We start from the raw sequence: 13,535 nt of genomic DNA, 5'->3' as shown, positions 1-13,535 counted from the left end.
GCATTGTATTTGTTGGTAAGATAGAAGTTATACTCTTTTCTCAAAATGAGATACCATTCCAAGGGGTTTCAAATCTCTTAGGAGGCAGCAAGTTAAAATTTCATACAGCCAGGTGTGCAGCTGTTCTATGCAATATATTAACTACCCGTGGTCAGTTGACCAAATTACCTCAAACTTCCTTCTGTTCTTGGATATCCAAGTAGCCTATTTCCATTGCCAGGTGTGCATATCATGGTGGAGTTTGGGTGCCTAATCACATCCCTCTGGGGGAAGTCACTGTGGATCCACAAGGGATGAGCAGAATAGCTGAAAGGGAGCATCCAGAACTATGTAGTCCACAGCTTCTATTCAGATTTGTAGTGATGGAAGCAAATTTAAAACTTGGTGTTGGCTTTGGGTTAGAGAAATCATTCCAGTGGACCACATTCAGGCTATAGTTTGCTCAAAGTAATTATATCATATTACAATAAAGTACTTGTGGTATTGAAGTTTCTGGTCTCAAAGTAGTTCTCTCAAACCATGTGGGAAAAGATAAGAGACTTGTTTATGTTAATTGAAGGTGGTAAAAAGGTATGGTGTTACCAGGATGTTTGATTGCTCTCAAGGCAAGCTGGGAAATGAACTGTTTAAAAATGGCATAATTTATGAACAATATATGACATATTACTCTTCTATGTATTAGTTTTTAAAACCAGTAAAAGTTAATGGTAGACCTCCGAAACATGAAATGAAGATTTATTGTTTCCTTATTAATGTATTTTTGTAATAATGGCTTTGGTTTTAGATACCTTATTGAATTTTGATTATTTCTTTAGATTCATTATTACAATGAAACCTATGCAGTGTGGGAGCCACTTATTGAACGAGTTGAAGGAGGAAAGAAACAGTGGAATTTAAAGGTGGAGGTATGTAAAGGTACTTGACGCTACGTGAAATGGTTTGAATAGGTGGCTATGTTTTTAATTTCTTACAAGTTTTATGGGGCAGAACATTGACCTTTTGAATGCTGTTGCTTGAAGGAGCTATGCAGTTTCACCTGAGAAAAAAATTAATCTGTAGAGATCTTAAGGTTTTTCTGAATAACGTTAATTGTCCAATGCATGGACACAATGGAGCATGTAACCATGCAGAGAAGAGAAACTAACTTGCCTTCTATGTTGGTATAAAATTTCCATGTTTGTTTAAAGCACTTGAGGTTTGCAAGGCAAAGTAGGTTTTACTTTCCTTGGCAAAATTGTCAAGTGTAAATCAAGTTTCTTTCCTGTTTTAACGTAGGAGAAAGTAACTCCTTGTTTGTAATTGTTTAACGAAATTTTTCTTTTAGATGAAGACTAATCCTGTCCAAGAGAGAAGTCTGATGCCTGGGGATGATTTCATTGTTATTCCTGAGCCACAAACAGCAATTAACATCTCTTCAATGGATACAATGAATATAACAATATCCAAATGTTGTCTTGCTGTTTTCAGTAACCTAGCCAAGGTAACCCCAACAGGCAGAAGGTGCTCAATTATGTGCCTCTGTAGGAAATTCTGATTTTTTTTTTTTTAAGAACTTCATTGGCTGCCAGTCAATGGCTGTTCCGAAGCTCTGACAGATTTTGCCTAGAGAGGCTGGGGAGTTTTACTCAGATGACTCTTTTAGGGTCAGCCAGAAAGTGGTATGGTGTTAGCTTTTGAAAGAAGCAACTTCTGTGTTGGAACAACAAATGTGCTTATGCAGGACTTAAGGAAGTGCCATACATGCAGGTTAAATGAACATGGAATGCTCTAATAAACATAACTATTTCCTACAATACTCCTTCTGAAATATTAAAAAAGAATTTTGCTTCCCTTCCATTTTTTTCTCCTTAATTGAATACTAAGAAAAGAGTTCATTTTAGGGTTGGCCTTTAAACTGTAGGAGTAGAAGGTCCAGTGGGTTAAAAATACTTATTTTCGCCTATTTTTCTTGTGATAGGAGGTGTGCTTATGAATGTTCTAGGTTGCTTTTCCCCCTTTTCTTTTTTAGATGTGAAGATATTTTGGTAATGAAATCAATCTGTTTTTACAGAATGTGACTTATGCCTACTTATTTTTTAGTTCTAAGTGAACAGCAGTTCTCTAAGTGCTTGCTTACACTGCAAGTCTGTATTGGCAGTCACTTGCCATGGCTTCTGTGTAACCAAACAAAAGTTTGTAAGAACAAGTTCTTGATTGAATTTGGAGCTTGTACATATTCCATGTCCTTGTGACTTCTGTGTCCCAGATCTTATGTTTCTCTTACAATCTAAGATTTGGAAAAAATTCCCTGTGAGGAGAATGAATGCCTGTTGTAGCATCGTTAGCTGCAAATCATAGAATAAAATTAAATTCTCTGGAAGTAACATTTACTTGCCTGAAATACTACTATACAAAGCACAGGTCTTGCAATATATAAGTTTTCCCCCTTTTTAAAAAGGTAGTTGCTGGGAACTGTCTTTTAAAGCCTTTCTAGGTATGTTATTGTGGCTATTTATGTATGACATATTGTATATGTTGTTATTTACAGGCATTTTCAGAAGCAACTGCATCCACCTTTGACTATTCCTTTAAAGAGACAGCACCTTTCATAGTGAAAAACGCCCTGGGTGCTCCTCTCAAAGTGCTTCCTAGCTCCAATTTTCGGATAGTGGGTGAAACAGAAAACATGAATGAAATAGAAACTGGGCAGAGCATGGAACTGGAATACTCTAGTTTTGAAGCACCGCAGCGAGGAAGGTTGTCTGCATTGCACCGACAGGAAAGCTCTGCCTTCTCTTTAAATTTAGGTATTATGCTGAGGAGCACTGTTTGTTATGACACGCTGTGTATAGGAGGGTGGAGTTAAATTCAATGTGATAGAAATTCAGCTCAAGTACATCGTGTTTGAATTACCTTTGAATATCGATGCCAATTAAAAAGCCCCACAAAACAGGTACAGGTGTTCTTAAAAAGATGGAAAATACTGTCTTTCCAATTTTTCAGAATGAAAAACTACCCCTTGGGAGAAATGGAAGACATTCTAGTGGAGTCATTGACAGACCATTTTAGAGACCCCTGTGACATTGGGCTATGTGTTCCAGCTCCTGTTAAGTAGGGTTTACATTTCTCCTATCACTACTTTTATTTGGCTTTCTGTAGTTTCCCAGGTACTTGAGACCAGTTATGATGCTTCTGTGTTTTTACATTTGCTGGAAAATATTCCTAAGAAAACAGGTTACAATAGCTACTAATATGTAATCATCTGAGTTTTTCCCTTTCCATCACATCCTATATGAAGGTACTTGGCCATGATACAAAGATTGTTCTGTGTTCATTAACTTGCCCAACAAATACCTTTGTTTACTACTTGGGGGATTTGCCATGCTGTGTGGGATTTAATGATAATCTAAAGTTATGATATTGAGTCTTTGGACCCTAAAGCTTTCCTTCAGTGCTACTCAAGGGTCAGTTAAGGTGCTTCTGCCAGAGAGTACTTTGATCCTGGTGGTTGCTGAGTTTAGAGAAGCTTAAGTACTCTTCAGATAGAAAATGGCAGTGTGATTTGTTTTACTTAATAAAGACTTCTGTGTGTTTTTATGGATCAGAACTCCAGGGATATAGAGGGACGTTCAGCATTCCTGTGGCCAAGCCAGGCCGCCGCCTGTACACCGTCAGAGATGTTGCTGATCGTTCAGACTCCATCGTGGTGCAGATCGATGCTACAGAGGGAAATAAGGTCATCACTGTGAGGTCCCCTCTGCAGGTAAAGAACCAGCCAAAGAAACCAAGCAGCTGAAAGCCGTGCTCTTCAATGAATCACCTTCCTTTTCTTCCTTAATGCATATGGTTCAGATCCTGCTTTTCCAAAATGTTACTCAAAGGCTAATGACTAAGTATTTTGCTGTATTTGTTACGTGATTTTTGATCTGTACCTTATGGGTTTGTGTCTTCCTGGTAAATGAAAAATTTAGTTTTCCTTTTCCTTTTGGCTTTCTAATGTCCTCAGCATTGGGAATACTTTTTATGCATCTTGACATTTTAAGCATGTTTTTCATTTCATGAGACTTAAATAAGAGTTTTCTCATATGCTTGTGTATTGTCTCCTTTAGAATTGTGTTTTGTATTAAGACAGATAAAGTCTGTTTTCTAGAGGAATTTGTTTAAATCCACTAATGATGTTTTTCCTTGTTGAAACATTTTTCTTTAGAAATTTGTACCATAGAAATGTAATGAAAATTATGCATTTTGATTCTAGATCAAGAACCATTTCTCAATCCCATTTATGATCTATAAACTGGCTAAAGGCTCCAAGCTGCTGGAGGCAATTGGCATATCCAAACCAGAAGAAGAGTTTCATGTTCCTTTGCATTCATACAGGTATGTTTTTCCTTCTCCACAGAACTGATCTCTGAGAGACTGATGCACACACACTGCATAAGTGTGGAAACGTAAATTTGCACTTGGAAGTCTTCCTGTCTGGGCTAAAACTCAAAAATGCTGTCTTTATTAAGTTGTTAGTGTGCTGCAGAAGTGCTTCAGAATGTTAGCCATGACTTTAAAATGGATGAAGTTATGTGTGAGTCAAAACCATTGTGTACAACTCCTGCTGTTTCCCTCCAGGTGTCACCTGTATGTTCGGCCGACAGGAGTGTTCGAGGGTCAGTACAAGGAATCTACAACTTACATTGCCTGGAGGGAAGAGCTACACAGGAGCAATGAAGTCAAGTGCTTGTTACAGTGCCCAGCCACTGAGACCAATTTCTTGCCTCTAGTAATCAGCTCAACAGCTGTACCTGATGAACTAAATTTTGTTTCAAGTTCTGGAGAGGATTTGGATCCTGCCTACATTATCCACCTGCACCCTACACTGACTGTGAGGAATCTTCTACCATACTCCTTGAGATATTTACTTGAGGTAAGTTACTTTGTGGTTTTATTTGTAAATGCTTTGCTTGATTTTAAGTAAGAATACATTTACTTAGAAGTGGAGGTGAATGTAGCATGGAAGATACTGAATGTTGGGGTTTGTATTTTCTATTGCAAATGAATGAGGCAGATAATTGATTCTGGATGTTCTGGGAATTGTTTTTAATTTGTGTCTACCTGGCCAGCTCTGCCTTGCTCCTTAAACAGGAATCCTATACTGGATTAGTCTTTTTCTTTTACATTCTCCTAAGATTCTGATTTTGCAAGCTGTCTTTAGCTTCACAAGAAGAGGTATAAGAAAAGGCATCTGTAATTTCTAGAGCTTCTTTCTCCTATGTAGAAAATGCAAATTCTTTCCGTTCTGACACTGATACTTTACTGATGACTATTGTGAGGTCTCCCTTGCAGAAATTGGAAGTCTGGAGATGTTATACTGACTATTTTCTTGTCTGTTCAGTATTTTCAGTAACTATTATTTCTTAATGAAAGCTGAATGATTTTAGTAAATACAACAGGTGTGAGCATTTAGAACCACCGTACTTGTTTTTCTGTTTTGTCCTACTTGCATTCTGTGTTGTGGCATTCATTTAGATCTTTTTTTTACTTCTGTCCAACATCCCAATGGCACTATCCCCAGTTTTCCTTACTTACATTGTACTTCAGTACTCAGAGTAACACAATGTAGAGCATAGGGCAATTGCCTTGACTGAGGAGCTAAAAACCAGTAATTCAAATCTATTTCTGAAGTCACTGTACCTGTGGAGGGGTTTACACTTACTGTCTTCGCATCTCTGGGCTAATAAAGCCTGGCCACTATTCCATACAGTAAAACATGCATATCAGTAAAAATCAGGAAAGCTCTTGTTGGATGCTACTGCCTGAGCAAAATTGTGCTACCAGATAGTATGGCAGAGCTGTCAGCTTTCTGCCTTGGGGGTTCTTTAGTGTGAAAAATCCTGCCTGTCCATCTGCAGCACAGTCTAGTGCAGTGTTACACCCAGTATTGTAAGACTATGAATAAGAACTCATTGCCAAAATCCTTTGGAAATCATGGAGGAGAGAGGGAGGGAGTGGACACAAGAGATACATTAGAACTGGTTTGCCTTCCTGAAATCCAGAAATAAGCAGTCTTTACTGCCCTGCAAGTGAAGTGCAGTTGGTATCAAATTATTAATAGAATCATTCTCAAGTGAAAGTGATAGGAGATTAGGACGTGTGTTACTGAGAAATCTGAAATGTGCGTCCTGCAAGAGAATTAAACACTGATTTCTGAACACCTAAATTCTATGTGTTGAAAACTTAATTTGCTTTATCTAATTTTGCTACAGGGAACAGCAGAAACTCGTGAATTAACTGAAGGGAGCGCTGCAGATGTTTTTCATTCAAGAATCAGTGGAGAAATAATGGAGCTTGTGTTGTTAAAATATCAAGGCAAAGACTGGAATGGGCATCTTAAAATTTGTGATGGGATGTCTGAATTCTTTCCTGTGCGTTTCACATCTCATTCTGCCACAGAGATGACAGTGGATGTTTACATCCATACGAGGCGTGTTGGGAGCCGTATGGTCTTGTCAGTGTTCAGTCCCTACTGGATTATCAACAAGACTTCCCGTGTTCTCCAGTACCAAGCTGAAGACATTCATGTGAAGCATCCAGCTGACTACAGAGATATTGTTTTGTTTTCGTTTAAAAAGAAAAATATCTTCAGTAAGAATAAGGTGAGTTTACTTTAGATGGTGGTTTTTAGGCCATGCTTTGAGAGAGGAAACATACACATGTTATATGAAGAATATTTCTATATAGCTTTTAAGTCTAAAGGCTTTAATTTGAGTACTACTTTTTTTGGTACTTTGACATTTAAAATGCTCACTGTTAATCTTCTGTTTTGTGTTAAACAAATTTATTTTGTTTTGATTTTGGTTCAATGAGGTGTTTACATGGTCAGATGAAGAGTACTGCAGTAAAAGATTTTTTTGGAAGTGGCTCTTTGTTCCTTTTAAATAACTTTTTTACCCAAAAATAGTTAAAGAAATGGTTGAAAAAAGTATTCATTTGATTATTTCCTCCCATCTCTTCAAGCTTGTGAAGCACCACAAAGTTGTGGGCTTTTTTCCCATATATGTGTGTGCTGTCATGAACATAAGTCAATGAGAACTACTCTGTTTTGATGCCTTTTATTGTAATATCTTTTCTAGAACTCAGGCACAGACTAAGAAATCAGAATATGAATAGTGATACTACATTCTTAGGTTATCCTAATTTATGGAAAGTCTTAAAAGCAGTGAAGTGTTGTCTTTATACTTCTGTATGTAATATAATTGTACTTCATAATGCATGATCTGCAGAATGAAAATGAGTTTACTGAATTACTTTGCGTGTTGTTGTTTTTTGTGTGTAGATCCAGCTCTGTATTTCAACTAGCACTTGGTCCAGTGGCTTTTCCCTTGATACTGTGGGGAGCTATGGATGTGTCAGGTGTTCAGCTAATAACATGGACTATCTGGTAAGATCTGTTTCTGTGATTTGTGAAGCTCTCTTTGGGTTCTTTTGGTTGATTTCTTTTCTACAAATGCGTAGTACTTGGCTGTTTGAAAACACAATGCTGAATGTTCAGAATGTTCAGAGTGGAGATAGTAGTTTATAATTGTTTGCAAGTGTTTAGATCTTCACTCCTTATCCAAGACTACATTTACACAAATAAGCAGAATAAAGATATGTGGGGAGTTGTGTTTCTGTGTACTATTTAGCTGTTTTCTAATGATAAAGGTTATTTTAGACCAAATCATTGTCTTGATTTACTCTAGAAGTATTCCTGTTGGATTTTCCCCTCAAGAGTAGCAAAATGCTACTGCTAAAACTGTTGCTTTGCTCTTGTGTTAGTTGTGTTGCATAATCTGCTGATTTTACTGCATGTTTGGTGCTTTTACTTCAGGTGGTGAGAACAGGAGTGTTGTGTGTTAGGCTTTGTAGTTACAGTGATGCTGGCTTTTCTTTTTTTCTCCATTCTGACTTTTCTTTAAATCTTGTTATTGATCATTGGCTCAAATTCTCCTTGTTCAACAGGTTGGAGTTAGCATCAAAATGAGCAGTTTCAACCTTACCAGAATAGTTACCTTCACTCCATTCTACACAATAGCAAACAAATCTTCTCTGGAACTTGAAGTTGGTGAAATTGGTCCTAATGGTTCTCTTCCAACTAATAAATGGAATTATATCTCAGCTTCAGAGGTAATGTTTCATGTGTTTTCCTTTTGATGTCATGGTAGACAAACAACTGGTCTCTAGGTGTCACTTAAGGAAAGAGAAATTCTCCTATGGAAGGTATCACTTTTTGGTGGGATGACATAGATACTTCACATCCCAAGGGAACTTGAACAGCACAGATTGCATATGTTGGTGCATTAATCGAGTCCTTCAGTTTAGGTAACTTAGTAAATCTGGGTGAGAAGTTCATCAGTAGATACTTGGGTAAGAACTAAGACATGTGAAATAGTCATCCAAGCCTGTTTTTTTTACTGCTGGCTTATAATGAACATATATAAACTGTTCAAGTCATGTATATTTCTTGTCTTATAGTGTCTTCCATTTTGGCCTGAAAGCTCGTCTGGTGAACTTTGTGTAAGAGTAGTTGGCTATGAAAGCTCATCCAAACCATTCCTATTTAAAGCCCAGGATAATGGTACTCTGCTGAAACTGGAAGAATTGGTGAGACTGACTTTGTGTGTCTGTTTTTAATACTCTGTTTTAGCCTGATGGTAGCTTGACTCGCTGAAATCATCAAGATCAAAACCTTGTGCCTTAAGGTGTGGGTACACTGCACTTCATTCAGTTCTGTTGTATAAAAAAGGCTATGAAGGAAGTTTGTACTGCTGATGTTTTCATAGCTGTGTAGTCAGGTTGATGTACTTGTGACAAGATTTTAGGAAACTGAACAGCTGTATTGCTATTAAATTAAAACTAAATACTGCACCTCTGATATCTGGGCTTTTTGCAGAAGGTATGTCTTGGGTGCCTTCAGTTTTTTTAAATAGTTAGCAAAAATACATTCTATTTTAGGCTTTTTTATGAGCTGTTACGTGTTGGGGACACACAGTTCATGGCTAAATTAACTTATGACTCAAATAAACAGCTTTAATAGTTTCAGAACGCACCCTAGCCTAGCATTGGGAATGTATAGGGAATAATATACAAATGTACCATGTTCAGCCAAGTCTTTGGAGATAATGCTTATCATAGTTCTAACTTGAATTAATTCATAGAACAAATACTGGACTTTGTCTAACTTCCTCTCCAGAATGGGGGCTTGCTGGTAGATGTGAATGTGTCTGAGCATTCTACTGTGATCAGCTTCACGGATTACCATGAAGGAGCTGCCCCAGCTCTGATTGTTAACCACACTCCCTGGGACTCTCTCAGATATAAACAGAGGTATGTCAAAGAAACAATTCACCATTGACTGTTTAACCAGGGGGTATCTTTTGTGGAGGAAATAGTTCTCTTTTACCATTATGGTACCTTGAAATGTAGAAACCCCTCCCTCTCCCTGCCTTTTCTCTATTTCATTTTTTTAATGAGTTATTTTGTCTACTTTTAAGCAGTCTTCATAGTTTGAGAAAGTGGAGAGAAGGAAGTGGGAGTATAAATCTTGGTCCACCAGCAGCTGATGAACCTACAGCTGAACTTGTCTGGAGTGGACAGCTTAGGTCCTTCATGCCTCCCCCCTGGAGGCTGGAGGGGTGGAGAACTGAGCACTGTGGCTTGCTTGCACCACTTCCATCAGTGCTTTTGACCAGTGCATGCTGTTATTTTGCTCCTTTTCTTTTAACCTGCAGTGGATTGCAAGAGGAAATGGAGTTGAAACCAAGGCAAGTATGCCTGTTTGCCTGGACAGATCCAACCAAACCAAGAAAACTGACCTGGGGCTACTCCCAAAGTTTTGGTGAACATGACCTACTTAAGGTAAATTTCATCAGGGGAGAAGGAAATGCTGAACCAATCTAGGACTAGTCCAAGATTAAAATTGTCTGGGAGAGAGCTTCCTTGGTAACTTTACATCTGCTTCATCCTGTAAGAGACTTTTTAGCTACTGTCAAGCAGCAAGATTTTAGATGTTTAGATTAAATCAAGTCCAGTGTGTCTGTCTCTAAGTAGCTGCCCACGTGCACCTTACACTAAACTGAATTCTTCACGGGTGGCTTGGTTTTTCTGTTGAGTAGTACAGAGCTGAGAAAACGGACAAGTATTAGTAGTGAAAAGAGGGGACAGGAAAGGAAGTTGGAGTTTCAGTTGTAGTGGAAATGGGTTTGATTTCACACACCTGAACTCAGACAGAACCGATTACCGTGTGCTTTACAAGCACTTTCTTGGGTCAAAATTTTCATGTTTAAAAATGGATTTAGTTTGAAACGAATTTCCTTACCATATAATTATGGTTACATTCAAGATTCTTTGGGGCTTTTGAGAAAAGGGCTTTAATTATCACAATTTTGCCTCACAAAGTGAAAAATAAGGAGTATCTGCTTTTGAAGAGCAGAGATCTTAAATATTGTGTGGTTTTACTGTTTGATGATATATGATTTATTGCCTTCTTCTCCCATCACCTAAGATTCCAAGCCTTTTGCTTTGCTGTGAAGACCCTTTTTTCCTAATAATTTCCAATATTATTCTAAACCACAAATATTGCTGGAATGTTTAGTTTACAAAAGGGGAAAAAAATATCCCAACCTCCAACTTCTTGCCAGTGTTAGGATACAAGATACCACCAAGTCAGCATGATGCAGTGAGCTGAACAAACAGGAAAAATACTGAGTTCTGGTTTGTGTGTGTCTGTAAATCTACTTATAAACACAGAGCAACATCAGGGATTTACTCATGTAATACACTTTTTTTTCCCTCAATACAGGATGACTGTGGCCAATTCCCTTACAATGCAAATACTCAAATTCACTGGGTGTCTTTCCTGGATGGACGCCAGCGAGTGCTGCTGTTCACAGATGATGTGGCTTTGGTTTCTAAAGCACGACAAGCAGAGGAGCTGGAGCAACCTGATCAAGAAATAAACTTGTCAATCCATAGTCTTGGACTTTCTCTAGTTAACAACGAAAACAAAAAAGAAATCTCTTACATAGGAATTACTAGGTACTGCACATGGAATTGTAAATACTCCTTTGAACAATCAAAATTGGACAGTATGTTATAATTTTAGTAATAGAATTGAAAGGGATGTGTTTCAAATTTAAATGAAGTGAAACCTTTTAAATTAAACTTAAGTTTTGCCTTTATTACTTTTGTAGAACTAGATCCAATAGGATTAAACTGCCTCCTTTATTACCTTCTGTAAAAAAAGACCTAATAGTTTTTTGTTTGAGCCTGAGAAATTAGAATACTATATTTTACATGTTTTGTGTGTGTAAGAAAGGTATAAGGACTCTGAAATTGTTAACCTTGTTATTTGTTTTGCAGTTCTGATGTTGTTTGGGAACGGAAACCAAGGCAAAAATGGAAACCATTTAATCAAAAGCAAATAAACCTATTGGAACAAGCCTATCAAAAGTATCTCTCCAAGAGTGCTTTTCAGGGTCCTGGTTGGCATAAACTAGACAGCAATACTGAGGTGTGTTTTGAGTTTCAGTTTCAGTGTTTAAATGTTTGCAGGACCTGTGCAAGAGTTAGAACAGTTCTCTGTTTTGCTAAGTTGGGATAGATGCTGTGTGAAGAGAAACAGAAACAAGAGGCCAGATTTTTGTTTAAATAGTTACATGTTTTACACAGTAAAATGTTTTTGTATTGTGGTGATATTGAGGCAGTATTGAGATATTATCCAGTCTTGAAGTAAGAATTTCAAAGGATTTTTCTTTTGTGTGGTAGAAAAGATTGCTTGGTATCTGCATGTTAGTTGTGAACCTGTATTTGCATTATATACCTTAAATTCTTTACAGAAATTTAGGTTTTTAGCTTCTTGATGAGGTGCAGTTCCCATTACTTGATATGGTAAAGGAGTCTGCAGTGTTCAAGGACTCTTGAAATTATTCCACTTACCTGAGCTTTTTCAGACATTAATTATGCATACCTGTATTCCATGCATAAACAGTGTATTCAAATGGCTTAGCCCAATGCAGCCATTATATAGTACCACAGTCAGGCTTGTTTTCTGTATCATCCTTTCATTTGAAAAACATGAATATACCCTCAACTCTTGAATACTTGAGTTTGGCCATTGCAGTAGTGCCTTTATAATACATGGTATCAAATCTTGTATATCTGTAGGTCATTTGACTCTCAATAAAGGAGAGCTTTCTGCTTCTCATATCTTAAAGGTTTCTGGATCAGGGGAAAAGCATCTGGAAAGTACTTCTACTGGGAAAGTAGTCAGCTGCATGTAAATATCTTTAATTATGACAATGTAATGTACAACTCAGGAAGAAATAGCTACTAAGATGACACAGAGGTTCCTGCTTGGGACAGCTAAAGCTGTGGTGTAATGTCCTTGTCAGACAAACTTGTGATTTTTGCTACTTTCCATGCAGATCATTACATGGAATAATTCAATAACCTTGTAATCTGATCATGAAATGACAAAGGTTTTATTTGCCAGTCTGTTTACTAGTAACATAACATTTTATTATTTTCCAAATGAAACTGCTTTCTTATATTTGCAGGTGAATTTCAGTAAGTTTCCAATGGAAATGCGTCTCCCAGTCAGATGCAGCATCCGCCGTAGCTTCCTGTCGGGAATTCAGGTTGAATTCAAGCAGTCACCTCACCAAAGAAGCTTACGAGCTCAGCTGTACTGGCTGCAGGTACCAGCCTTCCTCATGGTCTAGAAACTAAACAGACACATTCAAGCTTTGATTTTATTCATGTATATGAAAAAGTAGCTCCATATATTATGCATGTGGTGCTCTGCTTGCTACATCAGAGTAGCAGGAGTGCTGTGATGGAAAAGTACTGCAGAACTGTCATCCCACGGTTTTGCAAGTAGTAGGGAAAGAATTCCACAAAACTGTGGGCTCATGTAAAGCAGGGTGCTATGATGGAGAGTTTGTTTCTAAAGAGCTGTGTTTTGGTGTTTTAAAGCAAGGACCTCAACCATTTTCCAAGTTTGTTTACTATAGTTTTTATACAGAGATGTAACACTATTCTACAAAGTGTGCCTAGAGGTTTAAAGATCTTTAGTACAAAAACTGCCTATCTTATGGGAAGTAGAGAATAGACATTTAAATACTCTAAACCACTATGCAATAATATATCTACATGCAATATTAACACTGAATTAATGTGCAACACTTGCACCAGATCAGCATACTCCAGTCAGTACTAATAGTGTTAAATTTGCCAGTAAAGCACTTTAGCAGCTATTAGTGAGCAGTGTTCAGTACTAGAGGGAAATAATGGTGAGTCACCATCATTGTCATCTTCATCTCCATTTGCTCCAAAAGCATCTCTGATGCTTTTGCTGACCAGCTGGTGGGGAAGTTTGCTCTTTCCTTTTACCTTTCATTTTGTTTTTACTTTGGCCTGAAGGTAGTTTTCACTATACAGTCAATGTATGCCATCAGCTGCAGACCTTGTTAGTGAATCTTTGTGGGGATGAACCTCTCTAAGCATCCCTTGTGCAGCACTTGCAATCT

General features: G+C 37.6%; 1 protein-coding gene across 2 annotated transcripts in view; it reads left to right on the top strand.

The window, feature by feature from the left end:
* VPS13C (vacuolar protein sorting 13 homolog C) overlaps positions 1-13,535 on the top strand; it is a 74,099-nt gene that overhangs the window by 43,879 nt on the left and 16,685 nt on the right. For both annotated transcript variants that reach the window (XM_085070850.1, XM_085070851.1), the window contains exons 53-67: positions 816-905; positions 1,325-1,480; positions 2,528-2,786; positions 3,585-3,742; positions 4,235-4,356; positions 4,600-4,894; positions 6,234-6,623; positions 7,304-7,408; positions 7,969-8,133; positions 8,482-8,610; positions 9,200-9,333; positions 9,738-9,864; positions 10,808-11,043; positions 11,368-11,518; positions 12,564-12,704. In XM_085070850.1, coding sequence (XP_084926976.1) covers positions 816-905; positions 1,325-1,480; positions 2,528-2,786; positions 3,585-3,742; positions 4,235-4,356; positions 4,600-4,894; positions 6,234-6,623; positions 7,304-7,408; positions 7,969-8,133; positions 8,482-8,610; positions 9,200-9,333; positions 9,738-9,864; positions 10,808-11,043; positions 11,368-11,518; positions 12,564-12,704 — 2,658 coding nt within the window. The remainder of the gene's footprint in view (positions 1-815; positions 906-1,324; positions 1,481-2,527; positions 2,787-3,584; positions 3,743-4,234; positions 4,357-4,599; positions 4,895-6,233; positions 6,624-7,303; positions 7,409-7,968; positions 8,134-8,481; positions 8,611-9,199; positions 9,334-9,737; positions 9,865-10,807; positions 11,044-11,367; positions 11,519-12,563; positions 12,705-13,535) is intronic.

This window comes from Lichenostomus cassidix, chromosome 10, assembly GCF_008360975.1.
Source record: "Lichenostomus cassidix isolate B80296 chromosome 10, HeHo_3.0, whole genome shotgun sequence".
NCBI lineage: Eukaryota > Metazoa > Chordata > Aves > Passeriformes > Meliphagidae > Lichenostomus > Lichenostomus cassidix.
This window is presented reverse-complemented; position numbering and strand designations above follow the sequence as displayed.